Source organism: Octopus bimaculoides, chromosome 3 (assembly GCF_001194135.2).
Source record: "Octopus bimaculoides isolate UCB-OBI-ISO-001 chromosome 3, ASM119413v2, whole genome shotgun sequence".
In the NCBI taxonomy this organism is placed as follows: Eukaryota; Metazoa; Mollusca; class Cephalopoda; order Octopoda; family Octopodidae; genus Octopus; species Octopus bimaculoides.
This window is the reverse complement of record NC_068983.1, coordinates 94,238,783-94,258,363: the sequence shown is the minus strand read 5'-3', so window position 1 is coordinate 94,258,363 and position 19,581 is coordinate 94,238,783. Positions and strand designations below refer to the sequence as shown.

Here is a 19,581-nt window from a genome sequence, read left to right as displayed (position 1 = left end):
CTTATCCATCTATTGTTTTCATAATCGGTCATAATGTCTTACGTTTAAGATGATTCCCATGCTTTCCCTGATGAGAAGGTTACAATTTTAATATCAAAGATTCCTATGGATCACACAGGTTGTAATCCTTTGAAACATATGTAGGAATAAAGTATGCAATTATAACATGCGTTTTCTCCAATCCTTAAATTCTTAAATATACTCAAATACCCAAAATTTCAAGGAGTTCCTGCCTTAAAAACAGGAACTAAACCACAGTTATTTTGTGTTCTTTGCTACATTGGTTTCTATTAACCCATTTATTCTATCAGAAGAATTTTTATTCATTAAGATAGAAGAAATACACATAATTATATATATATACATATAATACCCACCATTTATCTACCTGTCTTCCTCCCTCTATAGTGCACCATACTCATTCTTCTTTCAATATTTTATCCAACATTGGAACTGCTAACATCTATTTCTCTTCTCGCTATGGATTGTAACCAAACCATTCTCTCTATTTTAATTCTACTAGTGGATATTACTGATTCTTTTCATTTGTTCATGGATTTACTTAATGAATACATATTTTAACTTCTTGCTCTACACTTTGCCTGTTGTGTGTTTCATTGCAACACACAGAAAAACAATGAATTCACAGAATACTTATATTATGTTACTGAAGAATAGGACTGCTTTTCAGATTATGTAGCTTGCCTATCCAGAACAAACATTTCTTAACATTGAAATAGAAATTTGTGTCCAGGAATGACCTTTATTCATGCAATTGTAGCAGGTAAAAACTATAAACATAAACTTATAACTAACCATATTTTCTACAGCCAATAGCTGTTTTTAATATTATGGATTGACAAAATCCTTATAGTGTCAGACAAAATGCCTTCAACCATTTGTTCCAACACTTTACATTCTGAGCCTTTTAGCCCTCTGGGGTTGATGAAATAAAGTACCAGTCAAGTGCTGAGGCTGAATGATATCAACTAAGCCCTACCCTTCAAAATTGTTGGAGCCTTGTGCCTAAATTAGGAACCATTATTATGGCAGAAAAAAAGGCAGCAAGCTGGTAGAATTGTTAGCACACTGGGCAAAATGTTTAGTGACATTTTGCCTGTCTTCATGCTCTTAGTTCAAATTCTGCTGAAACTGACTTTGCCTTTCATCCTTTTGGGGTTGATAAAATAAGTACCAGTTGAGTACTGGAGTCAATGTAATTGACTTACCCACTCCTCCAAAATTCCTGGCCCAGCACCAAAATTAGAAATCATTATTGTGGCAGAAAAAATACATTTCTGCCATAGTCTTTCAATTTTTTAAAATCCATATTTGTTATTGAAAGATAAATTACAAAAAGACCAAAATTCTGAGAAAATGTTGAATTTTAATTCACAGTAATATATCATATTTTACCTGCTCAATAGATTTTCCAGCCATTCCCAATTTTTTTGCCATCTCTAAGCATTGTTCTTTTGTCAGTCCAGTATTAATATCAATGGGTTCTTTGATAATAGCATCAGGATTATCCCTAGCAACATCTTCAATTGCCATTCCACCTTGCATACTGCTGACCATCACAGGACCCTAGAATAAAATGAACATATATACAAACAATCCCATTATAATGAAGATCTGGTTACAACATCAGAGGAAATAAAACTGATATTAAAATAAACAATTACATAAGCAGCTAAACTTGCTAATTCGAAAGGTCCTTAGGCCTATTTGCTAATGTCATAAGTATCAAGGTCAGAATATTTGACATAACACGTCTGTCATATTGGGAACATTTATGATCAGAAAAGTAATAAATTTACACAAAAAAATTTCATGTTAAATACTTGAAATCTTTACACTAAAATTATTTAATACTTTTTGGGAACATTCAAAGTGCGAGTTAATTTTATTATGAAAATGCTAAAAATTAATTTTACTATAAATATGCTTTACACATATAAATGTATGTTAGTCAAAAAATTCCAAAACATGTATATTCTGCCAGCAAGCAAGAAAAAAAATGAATTTTTGCATGAAAATGTGGTATACAGTGTTAGTTAGAATGTGACACTGTTACAATAATATGTTCACAGTTTATAATCTGTGATTTTGGAAGCATTTTTTTTCACACAAAATACCAACTTATTCTCCATAACTTATTTGATAAGAATGTTTCATAGCAATGTTGTCCATCTCTAAGGGTTTCAAATCTCAAAAGTTCATTCACAATTATCAACTCTTAAGACTTATCTTTTCTAATAAAGAAATACACACCAGCCTGTAAAACACTGATAGAAACACAACACAGGCATTTTTTTAAAGTCAATTTTCTTTACCTTACTGATGGTGCCCTTGTTATATGGTTTTCCTGAGGGAGCTACCCAAATATACAGAGCCACTTGAAAGTTGATAAATCAATTTAATATGCACAAACCACAAATATGGAGAAAATGCAGACATTTGAATTGAATATAGATCATTTTTATCAACTCTAGTGAAATTTGCACACACAACATATTAAAGAGAACCAACTAAATAATACAAAGCATTTATGCTGTTGCTGTGCTGTTTCAGTATAGATAACATTTATAAGCAAATCTTTAATCTTTTACTTGTCTCAATCATCAGACTGTGGCCATGCTGAGGAACCACCTTGAAGAATTTTTAGTCGAATGAATCGACCCCAGTACTTATTTTTTAAGCCTGGTACTTATTCTATTGATCACTTTTTGCTGAACCACTATGGGAATGTAAACAAACCTACAGCAGTTGTCAAGCAGTGGTGAGGGGCAATCACAGACACAAAGACATGCATACATATATGATGGGCTTCTTCCAGTTTCTGTTTACCATATCTACTCACAAGAGTTTGGTCCTGAGGCTATGGTAGAAGACACTTGCTCAAGATGCCACACAGTGGAACTGAACCGTGAACCATGTGGTTGGGAAGCAAGCTTCTTACCACACCACCATGCCTGCACCTATATATAAGCTAATTTGGAAAAAAATGAACATTAAATGAACATATTTACATATCCTCTCCCACCACATACTCATTCACCTCCCCCCCCACACACACAGAATAAAGTATGAAGAGTATAAACATTACCGAATATGCCCTCTCCATGGCAATAGCAAAATAATACTCTCGACGAGAGTAAAGTCTCTCACATATCATTACACTATTACAGATCCTCCCAGCTGCTCCAGTCTGTTTTGTAATTAGTTTAGATCCAATCATCTGAGCAGCCAGCTTTCGTGCTTCTTCAGCACTATAAAAGTAGAACAAGAGAATTAAGATGTAGACTGGAATGTGAAGATGTATCAACCAAGATTAAAAGTTAAAACTTTACATATTTATTTTTAGGTCTACTCTTCTTTAAATAAACATTGTCATCCTTATTAATAAAAGTAATGTCCAGCATTACAAAAAAGATTTTGACACTAGTGAAGAATTCTTGTTTATGTGAACATTTAAAAGACAGAAGATACAGGTTTGTTCATTCTACTGCCTTCTATTGAGTTCTGGCTGTATTTAAATTTAGTTAGAATAATCCTTTCTACAAAAGGCACAGGGCCTAAAATTTGTGGGGAGGGGGAAAATCAATCATATTGACCCCAATACTTGACTGGTACTTAATTTATCGACCCTGAGAGGCTGAAAGGCGAAGTTGAACTCAGCAAAATTTTAACTCAAAGCATAAAGACAGATAAAATACCATTGGGCATTTTATCCAACGTGTTAACCATTCTTTTCTACTCTAGGTACAAGCCCCAAAATTTTTGGGGAGGGGGCAGTCAATTAGATCGACTCCAGTATGCGACTGGTACTTAATTTATCAACCCCAAAAGGATGAAAGGCAAAGTTGACCTTGTGCGGAATTTGAACTCAGAACATAAAGACAGTCAAAATACTGCTAAGCATTTCGCATGCTAACATTTCTGCTAGCTCACCGGCTTAATACTTTAGAATAATGGTTTCAAGTATTAACACAGGACCAGCAGTTTGTAAGGAGAGGGCAAGTTGATTACATTGTCTCCAGTACTTGACTGGTACTTAAATTATTGATTCAGAAAAAAAAAAAAATATGGAAGGCAAAGTCACCCTTGGCAGAATTTGAACTTAGAACGTGAAAAATAACTGAAAATACAATCTTTCTGAAGTCAAGCTATGAATTTTATCATCTGAATTAAACTTCAGCAACTTTGGATAGTTTGAGAGGATCTGATGGGTTGAAGGATTGCATCATGATCAAATGTCTGCTTTGGCATAATTTCTATGGCTGGATGCCCTTCCTAACACCAACCACTTTACAGAGTGTACTTGGGGCTATTTTCATGCCATCTCCTCATCAGAAAGTGTGTAATATTTAATATTGGTGACTATAGTTGTTGTTTAGATAGCTGAGTTAGCTCTGATTCCACAGATGTTTGAGCAAAAAAGTTCCAGCAATGACTGTCCTGTCTGTTTTCAGGCATAGAGTATCTAGGACTACATTATTGAATATGTCTGTTCTTTTTCTACAACTATTGGTTGTGCTTCAAGGAAAATTTGTCTACTATTTCTTGTAGGTCAAGCAACCACATAATTACTTCTTTGTAAGTTACCAGTAGCTATAGTAGTTATTTAGCCTAAGATTAGCTCTGATAAAAACAAGCATATAGAGCATGGATAATAAATCAAATGACTAGATGTAAATCACAGACCTAGATCTGCATTCTTACAACCTCAGATTCTGTCAAACCATCCAATCCATGCTAGCATGGACTGTGGAGTTACTAATGGTGACAGTGAGCTACTGTGGGAGCCTTTATGTGGTTTCTTGACTTACTATAAATAGCAGTATATCTTCCCCCAAATCACACCCTACCATATTAAAGAAGGACACAATGTTTGAAAAAAGGTGGGAAACTAATGACTGGTAAGCCAGTAACCATAAATCTGATCAACTAAGGATTACTTGGGGTTTTGCAATAACAACAACAGCAACTATAGGGTGTTCCATAAAGAGTACTGAATTTGAATTGGGTGACACTTTTGTGTTTTGAAGGTTGAAGGCATGCTTTTATCATGTTTGCTATTGAGTCTGGGAAAATCAATTTACTGACGTTCACAGCAGTTGGGAATCCCAACTACTTCATTACATCGAATTTTGCATAAAGATCTCCATATGCATGCATACAAAATTCAACTTACGCAGCATCTTCAGCCACCTAACCATGGGAGGCAAAGGAAATTTGCTGACTGGGTTGTGAAGAGACTTGCATCTGATGAAAATTTTGCAAAGAAAATCATCTTCAGGGACAAGGCCCACTTCCACTTGGGTGGATTTGTCAATAAACAGAACTGCCGGATTTGGGTAAACGAAGATCTTCAAATAATGCAAGAGTGTGAAATGCATCCACTGAAAACAACTGTGTGGTGTAGTTTTTGGGCAGGTGGAGTGCTTGGATTGTTCTTCTTTAAAAATGACAAGGGGGATGCAGTTACCATAAATGGAGAATGTTACCGAGACATGATATTCACTGAGTTATGGCCGAACTTGGAAGATACAGAGATTGACAACCTCTGGTTTTGGCAGGACAGAGCAACCTGCCACACTCCATGCCAAATACTTGCATTACTCCATGAAAAATTTCCGCAATGAGCAAAATCTTTGCAATGACCACCAAGGTCCTGCAATCTTATCCCTTATGATTTCTTTTTATGGAGGTATGTGAAATCAAAGGTATACATCAAGAAACCACACACAGTTCCTGAACTCAAGGCTGAAATTGAGCATGTGATTAGAGGCATCAGGTCACACATCTGTGAGAGAGTTATCGGAAATTTCAAGGAGTGCATAAATGTATGTAGACTCAGTGCAGGTGGACATATGACCAATATTGTGTTCCATATCTAAATAGGAGACATAACTCGTTAGAAATATGCAGAATATAACCATGTTCATAAGAATTCATTTTAATTATTCACCTTTCAAATTCAGCGCCCTTTATGGAACACTCTTCAAATTTGGCACCCTTTATGGAACACCAAATACTATTGTAGCCAACAACATCTGAAGGAAATTATATTGCTACTAGACTACTCATGACCCGTTGGGACACCTGGAAAGTCTAAGTTTCCCAGCAAGAGAGTTTGCATCATGGGTTTTTTTTCTTTTCCAGGTTATTTCGCATGCTTTCAACGAATATGACATTGAAATCATGTGTAAACAGCTCCTTTCCCCAGAAAAGGAAAAAAATTAGCTGTTATTTCTTGCACACCCTGCTACCACGTAACAGGTATTTCAGGTCCTTCATCGCAAATAGCTGTTACATGGTAGTAGGGTGTGTTAGAAATAGCAACCAAATCTTTGGAGCTGAGATACATTGAATGCACTTGGAAAAAGTTTTGTAATGGTATTTCCTTGGGGCAATCTTTTGCTTTGATTCTCAGAACTGTCCTCCAATTTAGCTGGTTCTGTTCATTAATTTCCATAAAATCTTTTTATTTATTTACTTTTGTTTTCAAATGAAAGAGAGGAGAAAGTGAAAGATGTATGAACATGTATATAAAATAGATGTGAGAGAGTGTCATTTACACATACATGAGAATACACACGTTCACTCACTCTCTCATACACATGTACACATACATACAAAAAAGATGGACACATGTATTTATGTATGTACATATACATGGCAACACACCCCTTCACTCTCTCTCTCTTTCACACACACATGTCCATTTCATATACATGTACATAGATCTTTCACTTTCTCCTCTTTCACTTTAAAACAAAAGTGAATAAAAAATTTTTATGGAAATTAACAACTTGAAAATAATTTTTAAAAAAACATTAAAATATTGTGTTTAAAGAAGGCTAAAATATAAACTTATTGTACAAACAACTTACATTTTTGAAATCACATTCAGTTAAAAATATTTCTAAATGATTAAAATATTGTGTACTTCAAAAAGTTGACATTTTTTTTTTCTTAGAGAGCACGAAGACTAGGTGTGTGTATATGTCACAGATAGCAGATGTGTGTTTGTGTTGATTGACATGCCATGACATTATATGTGTGTTGACGTCATGGAAGTCATGTTTTATTTTTCATCAAGAAATAACTAATAAAAATTGTATTTATTCGTTTTCAATAATAAATAGAGGTCCAAATGTCAAAAAAATTAAGATAAAATATACTATTTCTGAGATATTTTAGGTACAAACAAAAATCTCTAGAGTTTTAGTATTATTAAGATATGTAACATTTCTGTTGAATTTTGTTTTTTTATGTAACTAATTCCATTTGTAGATGGCCTGTTATTTATATCACATTCTGATTTTGTTTAGCTTATTTCCTTTTACACACACAACTAGTAACTCATACAGATTACTGCATGGTGAATAAAACAACCACATAGTTAATATCAAAATAACTTGCTAAAAACATGCAAGAAATTTTCTTTTTAAATTATGCTGAACCATCAATAAAAAAAAAATTGAAATTCCTATCTTCAGTAGTGTCAGTTACCAAAGTTGACCCACAAACATGTAATCAAGCAAACAAATGAGATAAAAACAGAAGCACCTAATGTTTTGGTGTTTGGATATAGGAAATAGTGTTTGTAGTGACCAATAATATAATGAAAACTGCATTACTGACAACTCACGTGTAAACAAGTTTAACACCTCCTTTGAGACCACTTTCAAATTCTCCACGTCCTCGACCTCCAGCAAGGACTTGGGCTTTGAGAACAACATCGGAATTACCAGTTTCTGAAGCTATTAAATTTAAATAAGGATAAATCTTTGTAGCAAGGATGAGAAGACAATGACACAAATAGTAATAATCAGTACATTAGCATATATAGTTATGAAATAGTTCATGCCAAATATTAAAAAAAAACTTTTTATTTTAGAATACAGAAGAGTCAACCTTTGTGGGGGAAGAATACTGACAACTGAATCAACCTGAGTATTTGACTGGTATTTATTTTATTGACATCACTTACCTCCAAGAAAGTTGAAAACCAGGATTTCATTTAGAACTAAGGACCAGAACTAAATTATGCTACAAGGCAGCTAATCAGCTACATTACAGTTAATTGACTGCCCTTCTCAAATTGATAAGATGAAATAACAAATCAAGCCAAATCAAGTAAAATCCCCATGCAGCTCAGCACCTCTTTACATCTGTACAGGTTGAAAAAAGTAGAGTGCATGTCCTATTAAAGACAGCAACAATATTCATAACAAACAGGTAGTTACAGCAAAAAGTTTGACATTTTAGCTTCCCAGCTATTGTGACATCATAAAAATGATTTCTAACATAGATACAAGATGCTTGAATTCAGTCAATTTAACTAACTCCTGTATTTGATTGGCATTTAATGTATTAACCTCAAGAGGATTAAAAGGCAAAAGAGGCCCTAGTGAGGTTTGAAATCTAAACATAAAGGAATGTTAACTAAACACTGTTATGCATTTTGTGGATTTTGCTACTCCAGCACTCTAGAAGATGTTTCATACCAGTACTCTACCATGACAGAACCCCCCCCCAAAAAAAAAACCCCACAATAATCTAAACCCATATAAATACAAAATCTCACGATAGACCACAGTAATTAGCAAAACAACAGTGATTGGCAGGAAAATATTTTACAGGATACAACAAATCTGATCCAGAAACAATATTTCCAGAAATATTCAAAGCTTAATGTTTAGATTTGAGGATACAGAGATCTATTTTCTGCTTCTTGTTAAAAATATCAACAATGTGTATAGAGAATTTTTCACAGAACAGTTATGTGTGTAGTATTATAAGGTATTTAAGAAAAGTAAAACAAAAAAAAAGTATAGTAGTCATCAGACAGTATTTAACCCTTTAGCATTTAAACCGTTTGTATCCAGCCCAAACATTCTACCTTGTTTTATATCAAAACTGGCCAGATCTGGCCTTTCATACCTACCCTACGTCATTCTAAAAATAAACAATCACATTTCAAAATCTCAAAGCTATAAGATAATGCACGAGTAATTCAAAATATGGATGGATAAGCATTTACATTTGCCAAATGTCTGTATTTAAATGCAAAAGGGTTAATATACTACCCAAGTTTTAGTGCTTCAATTAGTAACTGAATTACCAATTTCATGTGATAACTAAACATTAGAAGAAACTTTCAAGCCCATTTTTACCAAATTACAAAATATTTGGATCAATTGAGTTGGTCACTTGTTTCATGTTTAAAAAAAAGTTTCTACACTAAGAAATAAGGTTTTCTAACATAGTGGAATATCTAAGGTCACTGATTCAATAAACACACTAAACTGAATAATTTAAGAGAGAGTAATTCCTTACATTTCAGAGTCAAAGAATAACACAGTGTAACAAAATTTTAGATTTTCTTTTTGTCTTTGGTCAGTAAGTATTATTTCCTATTTGCTTCTATCTAGAAATCAAAGGAAATCACTACTATCCCCTTCAAACTTTGCTTTTGTGACCTGGACATCAATGTTCTGTAACTGACCTATTTTCCCCATTACATTTCAGATGGGATCAGTATTGCTGAAGCAGAAATATCGTTATAGAAAATATTCTACTCAATACCACAGATTTGTTTGTCAGTTGCTTGACCTTAATCACTTGAGCATATCCCTTAGTGGCTGACAATATATGCATCTCTGATCATGAGCAGTAGTGGAGAAGCATCATAGCTGTGTTGAGAGGGATTCTTTGGAGTTTGAATAAATGTAACAAAAGCAAATTTTGAAAGAAATATTAGCCTTTTTTCATACTTTCTAGGGGTAAGCAAATAGGAAATAACAGTTGCTAATGAAGGAGAAAAATTGTGTTACACAGCATTAATTGTTAAGAATGTTAGTAAAAAACATTAACCCCTTTTGTGCTATTCATTTAATGGATGGGTCACTGAAAGGCATATATGTTCTATACAAATGTCATAAAGTTGAGGCATTTATGCATTTCTTTGTCATTAACAACAAAGAATATGTTGTTAATAATACCATGTACAGACATCACAATTTTCCTCTACATCCATTTTATACCTGTGTAAATTATGATCGACTAATATATTTTTCTTTTACTACATCTCAGATTAAGTTAATTTTTCATTAAATTTCTTACTCTAGACCAGGGGTTCTCAACCATATTTTATCTAAGGACCCCTTTGATTACCATTTTATTCTGGTGGACCTCCATAGTCATTCTATGTTTAAAAACTAGTTTTAGAGCTACTTCTTTCAAAATTCCCATTTTGTTTCTCACACATTAACTTATTAACTTGCATAGGTTGAATTATATAAAATGTCAGAGAAAGAATCCTACTTGCTTCTTGTCATAAATACCAATACATACATCCAAAGCAAAATTTTTTTCAGGAGCCCTTAAAATACTATTGTAGATCCCCAGTTTGTTATTTTGTTGCGTGGACTTCCCCAAAATCTTATATGGGCCTTCAGGAGCTATATGAACCCTGCTTGAGAACCACTGCTCTAAACCAACAAATAAATATATTTCTTCTGTATAGTTTTAGTACTTTACCTGCTAAAATTCTAAGTTACAGTGAGTCAACACCTTGTTGATGAGCATCAACAAAATGAAACATGTCTAGAGTTATCTCCTGTACTTACTGATATACAAATATTGGTTGTTAACTAACATTTTTCTTCAACTATATATTTCATTTGAGATTTTTAAGGGTCTAAGCATTAGCTGCACCTTCAAACTAACATTAACTTGGCAAATTACACACCCACACAGTTACACCATAAGAATTTAGAAACTTCAAGAGATATGAAAATTAAAGGAGGAACTTGAAATATGTTGTATTTTATACAATAGGAAATGTTTACAATAGAATTTTTGAGCAATGAAAATTGATTTATCACGATACATTATCACTATTCATTGAAACATTTATTAATTATAAATATGGAGAGCAAACCCTTCTCATCAGCTTAAGTGCCTCTTGACTACATATGATAATATTACAAAATGTTTACATTCTTTACCAGTCAAGCTACTTAAATACAACTCTTATAAAAAGTTTTGTGGTTAACTTTTTAACTAACAGGGACATTGCTTAAATTGAACAACTCAGTTTTTCATGAGGTGCAATAACAAAGTTTTCCTTTTATTATTTTGGTTGCAGCTTTACAATTCCCATTATTATTGTAACAGAGGATTTTTTATCTTGTCGACTTCACCGTTTGGCTTATTACTGGAATATTATGAATTCAGTTACAGGACCACATTCAATACTTGACAAATATGTATATTGATTTTACAGATGAGAACCAGACACTATTGAATACATTCAGGTGTGGAGAATGAGTGATTAGAATGCTTGATTGATGAATGAAAATTCTTCCGTTCAAGCTCTCTGCATATCTCTTGCTTCAGTTAATCTAAATGAAATGTCACAGGTTTCATAAGTGGGTAACTTGAAGAAATGCAGTATTCAAGCAATTTAGCCCACAAAAATGCAGTCCAAATTGCAACAGAAATTGGTAATATAGAAGTATTAAAGACCTAAAGAAAATAAACAATGCTTCTTTGGGAACATATAAATGTACATAATTCATTTCAAAACATTTCTATATTATTTCATATTTAAAAAGCAAAATAACTAGCCAGTAAGCTAATCTTGCAAGATTGTATAAGTTATTTGCAACTTACCAATATCTTTGGCATGTTTAAAAGCTTCTTCACTAGTAGTAGCAACTCGAAAATTTGGAACTTTTACACCGCCATCTTCCAATAATTTGAAGCTTAGATGCTCATGGAGAGACAAAGATCTTTTTTGTTGAGATTGAGGGTTTAGATTCAGAGAGAGGAGTGAAGAAAGCACCTAAATTTAAAACATTAAGTTTAAATCAGTCTATTAAAAAAACAACATATATAACATACATCATATAAAATTGTAATGTGTGTCAATATAATGAAATGAATCAAGAAATTGTAATTAATATTACACCTGTAGTGAAGAGAAAAAAAATCATTATCTTAATAACTAATTCTGGACAAGGTAGGAGACAACCCTAGAATTTAGCTTACCGTATTTGATGGCCTATAAGATGCACCTTTTTTACCCAAAAATGGCTTAAAAAATCTCCCTGCATCCAATGTACTCAATGTAGGCTCAAAACGGTATGTATGTTTATAAAATGTGTGCGGTCATCTATTGGTAAACAATTGCCTACGGTATGTTTATATCGAATGTGGATGTAATAAATTGCTTATAATTACTGGTAACAAAGTTATACAGGTAAGTGGAAGAATTAAAACATCATTTTAGTGGTAATTTATTTTACAAAAGTATAGCCTAGGCTAGGGTGCATCCTATGCACTCATGCATCTTATAGACCAACAAATATGGTAATTAAAAGTAGAATTTAATGGGAAGTGAATTTGATTTTTAACAGAGAGAGAGAGGGGGGTGCATGTGGTGTTCATGTGCATGTGTGTCTATGGAACCAATTCTTGAAAGTGGCAGAGAGAGCTTATAACAAAGCTGTGATGCAGTTTAGGTTTATAACTAAAAGTGGAACTACCGATGCCATTTTCCTAGTGAGGCTATTGCAAGAGAAATTCTTTATTAAGATTGAACTTTATTGCTAGTGTTCATGAATTTATAGGACTTTAATAGGGCCCCACATTTAATTATTCTGGTGGTCACTACACAAAAACAGAAGAAGAGCTTGTGAGAGTCATGCAAGTCATGTAGAAAGAAGGATGCAGTTAGTAAAGTAAGATTTAGCAACATTTAGTGAGGAATTTAACAGGTAGGTAGGTGTCCATCAGAACTACTCTTGGTCCCCTCTTGTTTATTACAGTTCTCTATAGCATAAGAGGAATTTGAGTCTGGATACTTCTGGAAAGTCCTGTATTGCTGATGGTCTAGTTCTCAGCCGCATCAGTTAAAGAATTAAAGGAAAAGTTCTTAATATAGAAGTAAAGCCTCAAATAAAGAGGCTTAAAGGTCAAGTTAGCAGAGAAGAGAGAATAACTGTCAACCAACTGGGAAGTGGCTATGTTCAGTATGCAGAAAAGAAGTAGGAAGGAATTTCCATACTGTGGACCCACTGCAAACAGTGAGTACGGTACACAAAAGGGGGATCTCAGGTAAGCTGATAAAGAAGGGTTTTATATGTAATAGATGCACAGGAGCAGTTAGTACACAAGAAATTAAATCTCTCAATGGTTAGAAGGCTCATTCAAAGTAGATGATAACTTCTTTTATCTAACAATGGAGGTGAGGTGTTGCGAAGACATAGAAGCCAGATTAAAGGTAGGGTGGAAAAAAACCTCAAGGCACAATTAGCTCTGTATAACAGATTTTCTCTCTGAAAGGCTGACTGTATGATGCTTGTGTACTAAGTATGATATTATCATAGCAAGTTTTTGGGTGATAAATGGGGGGGGGGGATGCAAAAGGTGAAAATGAAGTATCTTCCACTGGATATATAAAGTCAGTTTGCATGAACAAAATAACAGAGAGAGAGAGAGAGAGGGAGAGAGAGAGAAAGAGAGACTATACAGTAAAGGTATTCACAGTAATATACAAGAGATTGCACTGATATGTGTGTGAAAAATGATAATTGGGTGAAAAAATACCAAATGATAAAAGCAGAAGTCTGCAGATAAAGAAGATTGCAAAAGACATGAGCAAAAGTGATGAGAGCTCATCTCTGGACACAGCCCCTCAAAGAACCACACGTGGAGAGATACAGTATTGAAATTGACTTCTCTTACTCATGGAAAACAAGCATAAAAATTATAATGATGACATATATAGTGTAAGTATTTATGTCTATTTTAAATGCTGTTATAGAAAAGTCAGTGGATCAATCCTGTGATCTACATTGATGTTAGGAATATCCAATTACTTCATCCTAAGTCTTCTTTGCACTTTTTTCTGCAATTATCAACTCATGCTACATTTTTACTCAACAAGCATTGCTTATGCACAAAACATGCTATGCATGTGTGTGCACATACATACACACTGATTTAGATAAACTGGTCAAAATAATGGCATATTCTCCAGTGATATTCATTAACAGTGAATGTATAATATCAAAGCATAAACACTATCTTAACATAGAAATAAATATTGTGATATCTGCCACCTAAAAGCAGAGTTTATTGGTAGATCCTAAGAATGTTGCTAGTATGCAGAAATCATTATCTAAAAGAATCTAGTGAAAGCATGAAGTACCAGGCAAAAATCTGTGATTAGCTTTGTAAATAAATATACTATTAAGTTCACAATCTCTCTCACAAAGGACTTAAATACACAATCACAAAGTAGTCCATTAACAAAGAAAGAAACTAAGAGGTTGTGTGACTTACTCAACAGAGCAGTCAAATCTCACTTCAGTCACACACAACCTTCAAAAAGAAAGGACACATTACATAATCTTAATTTCCTCGAAAATGATAGACTGAACACAGCTGGAATGCCTTGATCATCTGACTTGTTTAGCATTACCATTGACCATATATATAACACATAAGTACACATATAAAATTTCATGATTTATATATATATATATATATATATATATAGCAAATTGGTGGATGGTTGATGCAACCAATGTTCAGTCTGAATACTTATATTGTGAGCTATTTACTTGGTGTCTGTCTATTATTTATTTGCCAGTATATTTATTGAATATTTTGTTAAAAAGATGTGTATGTGTGTATACATATGTAGCAGAAGCATGATTGCTCTTGCACTTTAGCTACCAACACTGTGGCTTTTTACTTTTAGCTACCCATTTTGGTTCATCACATGATGGTCAGGTCCATTTAGCTTTACTTGGACCGTCCATCTTTAAACATGATGGACTAGCCTAGTGTCTGTACACCAGCTATAAAATGGAAGCACTTTGCCCATTAATTTCTTAGGGAGGTGAGTTTTTGCTACGAGCAGTTTTGGATCTTTGATGTGAGAGCAGTTTGATTCCACTTTGCAGCTTCAACATTTTGAACAGAATTGTAACCGGAATCCTTGATGCTATGCTTTGTGTCTCTTCAACATTTTGAACATAATCGTAACCAGAATCCTTGACAATGTTTCTCAGCTTACAAACATTTTTAAACAGGATTGTAACCAGAATTTTTTATGCTATGCTTCAGGGTTTTCTAACCCATTATTTTCATTTTTATCAGTATTTGAATCTATACAATGTATTGACAGTTATTAATGTCCTACCAGTTTGCTAATTTTAGTGATGGTAATAAAAGTTTCCGTACAGTCAATTGTAACTTGTCTTTGAATTTGTTTATTGATATTCATCCTGATTTCATTTAACAGAATCTATAACATTATCAGACCTTAAACCACATTTCATACACAAACCACACATTCCTATTTCTAAACATACAAAGATAAGTCATCTATCATTTTTTTTTTATTGGCAGAAAAAAAAACTAGGTGTATGTGCATCACCATATGTGGCATTTCTCTTTGAACTATATTGCACGTCTGAACATGTAACTTCAAAGAATTTATTACTATGTTAACCAAGGCCATTGTGCTTTCTGTTTGCTCTAAAGAAGAGCAACAGTCAATGATTTGTTTCCTATGTATAAGGAGCTGAAGTCCATCAAAGGCTCTCAATATAGCATGGCAACAATGTTTTGCCAGTACATACTATCAACAAATGAACTGAAAAAGTTTTTAAATGGTTGTACAATCACTATACAACAATAAGAAATCAAATGTCCAAACACATTCTGTTTTGCTGACAACACTGAAAAAGTCCGTGGTATGGTGCCTATTGATAAAGTAGCAAATAATATGTAAAATAATCATGGTTCTACCTATGAAATCCTTCACAACAGACTTGGCCTTAGTAAAGTTTATGAAAGATGGGCCCTGAAACAACTCACAGAATTGCACAAGCAAAACACAACATGGTTTTCAAATCTACCAATGATTTTTTAGGTTACTATTATAATGAGCAGGGCCTTTTTTGATAAAAAAAATTTTCACAGGTGATAATTTTTACAAATGAATTGTAAATAATTAATGACTTGCCATCACATAAATAACTTTCACAATTGAAGAATTGTATACATATTTTTTTCTACTTGCTGGGTTTAGAGAAACAGACAGTGCTCATGGCTTTTGCAGGCCATCAGAGACTGATAAGATTAGTGCCTCTTCAACCCTTGTAAGCAAACACTTGTGGGACACATAGGAGCATAAAGGCAATTCCAGTAGGGACAACATTCTAGAAAGGTAAAGCAGGGAATAGTGATTAGTGCTGGGCCTCAGGGAGCTGGGTACAAAAAGGGTTATGAGAGGAAGAAAGAAAAGTAGAACAGAAATACCTGAGTGGAAGTGGCATGATCCCAGCCAAATGTTGACGTGCAGAGGCCTTTGTAACTGGCACTGTCGGTTACAACGAGAAGGGTTCGAGTTGATCCAATCAGCAGAACAGCTTGCTCGTGAAATCAATGTGCAAGTAGCTGAGAACTCCACAAACACATGTACCCTTAATGTAGCTCTCAGGGAGATTCAGTGTGACACATAATGTGGTGTGACTGGCCCATTGAAATACAGGTACTACTCATTTTTGCCAGTTGAGTAGATTGACACCACATGCCTCTGGGAATCAAACTCACAACCTTATGATAGTAAGCCAAATACCCTAACCACTATACCACATGCCTTCACCATTGTAGTATTGGTAGAAAAAGCAGAGAGCAAGAGGAGACAGCAGAACCCATGGGTCAGAAGCTGGACTTTGTGAGACCAATCAGTTAGGTCATCTTTTTCTGAATGTGGGCTAGGATGTTTGTGTGTACACCAGCAGCACCATACCAGATGTGAGAGAAATACTCCATTGTGAACTTTGTAGAGTATCAATAAATATTGAGGCTTAAATATCTTATGGCCCTAAAAAGAATGGCCAGTCATTAGGAAGTAGTTCTTGCTAAGTTAAGAATCTACTTTCACAATATAAAAACTAATGACTAAAATATATCACTTTGTACATAGTCATGATTCTCAAAAGGTCTTGCATGTTCAAATGTGGTCTGACAACATTCAGCTAATGTGGAAACACATTCCCCAAAGCTTATTAACAACGACCTAACATCAAAGATATGTGTATTTCTAATGAAAGATAGACAGAAACAAAAGTATGAGGTTAATGTTAACCAATGCACACTAATTATTGACTGTGATAATTTGTGTGTGCACACGCATGCACATAAATCGATACTGGTGCTACTGGCATGCAAAACGCACTGGTGCTAGTGCCACAAAAAATACCCAGTATACCTTGTAAAGTGGTTGTTATTAGGAAGGGCATCCACTCATAGAAACCATGCCAGAACAGACAATGGAGCCTGGTGTGACCCCCAGCCATACCAGCTCCTGTCAAATTGTTCAACCCATGCCAGCAGGAAAAATGGACGTTAAATTATCACACACCCATCCCACTTATTTTATTATTTTTAAAAAACTGAGCCAACGAAAGAACCTTGATGGAGTCAATCAAACAGGTACAACTATCACACTAATCACACCCTACCATGAAAGGACATGTTGCACACTGTAGCTCCAGCAAAAAAGATGGATGGTCATAGTTGGAATGCTTTTCATAAAACATGCCAAATAAGAATAACGACTGGTCTGGAGTATAACACCAACTTCGATAAATTTAAGTGGTAGCTTTAACACACAAGTCTTTATATTAATTATACACACACAGTCACAAAACTATCCATAAACTATGACCCCTCCACCTATTCCCATCAAAGATAAAAAGGACAGACATAAGAGTTGGGGTGGGGTTAAACAATTCCTCATTACCCATACAACTGTCAAAATCCACTAGATCAAGTAATATCCTGACAACAAAAATATGAATTTACTACTGATAAGATACAACACAAAAATATTTTACTACTAAAAAGTAAACAAAAAAGCCCTACAGCAAGCATATTTTCTATACAATTACATTAATTAAAAAAAGAATCTACATAAATTTAGAAAGAAAAACATACATTTTATAAAGTGATATTAAACCAATAACTAAGTTGTCAAGAAAAATAAACTATAAAAATATTCTACTTTTATATGTATGTACTAGAGTACATACATGGAAAAATATTTGTTTATCAAGTTTTACCTTATCAGTAGTCTCATGTCCTAGAGAAGATTAGTGACAGCAATGATTAACATCTGACATCCATTGACTATTCTACAATGTCTATCATACAAGTCTGTAAAGAATGATTTCAGATGAACTTCAAAAATTAAAATCCTCCATTAGTTGTGAAATTAGCTGTCTGATGGGCGAGTCAGCTCACTGATTAGGTGCACTGGGTGGGTGACCAGCAGACTCCAACTTAGGCCACTTACCCTACTTATTACCTCCTCTTAACCATAAATATTTCCCTAATATTCCTACAGAATAAATTCTTTTCATTGATTTACTAATTTCACATTCCTATCTTAAAAAAAACTTTTGGAGCATTTTCACCCCCAACTGTCTTATTTCCTAAATGTCCGAATAGGTTTCTCTCTTAACATTTATCCGATAATATTTACTTTTTTAATCTAGTATATAGGCGCAGGAGTGGCTGTGTGGTAAGTAGCTTGCTTACATGGTTCCAGGTTCATTCCCACTGTGTGGCACCTTGGGCAAGTGTCTTCTACTATAGCCTCGGGCCAACCAAAGCCTTGTGAGTGGATTTGGTAGACGGAAACTGAAAGAAGCCTGTCGTATATATGTGTGTATATGTGTATATGTTTGTGTGTCTGTGTTTGTCCCCCCCAACATCGTTTGACAACCGATGATGGTGTGTTTATGTCCCCGTAACCTGGCGGTTCAGCAAAAGAGACTGATAGAATAAGTACTAGACTTACAAAAAATAAATCCTGGGATCGATTTGCTCGACTAAAGGTGGTGCTCCAGCATGGCCGCAGTCAAATGACTGAAACAAGTAAAAGAGAGTAAAAGAGTATATACTGTCCTAAGCATTTTAGGGACCCTCACAACATACACTATTTTTCCATTCATTTATTTATCTTAACCCGTATAATGGTCTCAATAGCTGGTCTTTTGTTTTTAAATTTCAACCGACCAGTTATATCAAATGCTGAACCTTGGCCCATCTCACTTCAAACAACAGGTGGAAGGGATTAACCACCAACTAGTAAATAAATAAAACATTACATTTAAGGCTCTTCATCTTTTCTTTTATGTATTTTCTTCACTCTGATAAAGCTCCATGTTCCAGATCGGATGTGTTACCAAATATGATGAATATTATTTTCAGAATTTTCAATGGCAATACCGTGGAATATTAGAAACAGAAACAGCTGTTAGATGGGATACAGTCTATTTGTATTAAAAAGTAATAATGGAGAAATATTGATCAACAACAATTGACTAACATCAATTATTACTTTATATTATTAAATATGTATATATATTAAATTCGGTTAGAGGTTGTGTTAACCTCATGAAGGGATAGTTTCATCCAAAGAAATACTGGTTCAATACCTGGTATTTTGTGGGAATTAATTTCCTTAAACATATA

The 19,581-nt window shown here is 34.1% G+C and overlaps 1 protein-coding gene across 1 annotated transcript in view; it reads right to left on the bottom strand.

The window, feature by feature from the left end:
• LOC106882163 (succinate--CoA ligase [ADP-forming] subunit beta, mitochondrial) overlaps positions 1-19,581 on the bottom strand; it is a 43,276-nt gene that overhangs the window by 19,639 nt on the left and 4,056 nt on the right. Inside the window, exons 2-5 of the mRNA XM_014932742.2 lie at positions 11,692-11,863; positions 7,661-7,772; positions 3,110-3,272; positions 1,417-1,587 (exon numbers count right to left, since the gene is read on the bottom strand). Coding sequence (XP_014788228.1) covers positions 1,417-1,587; positions 3,110-3,272; positions 7,661-7,772; positions 11,692-11,863 — 618 coding nt within the window. The remainder of the gene's footprint in view (positions 1-1,416; positions 1,588-3,109; positions 3,273-7,660; positions 7,773-11,691; positions 11,864-19,581) is intronic.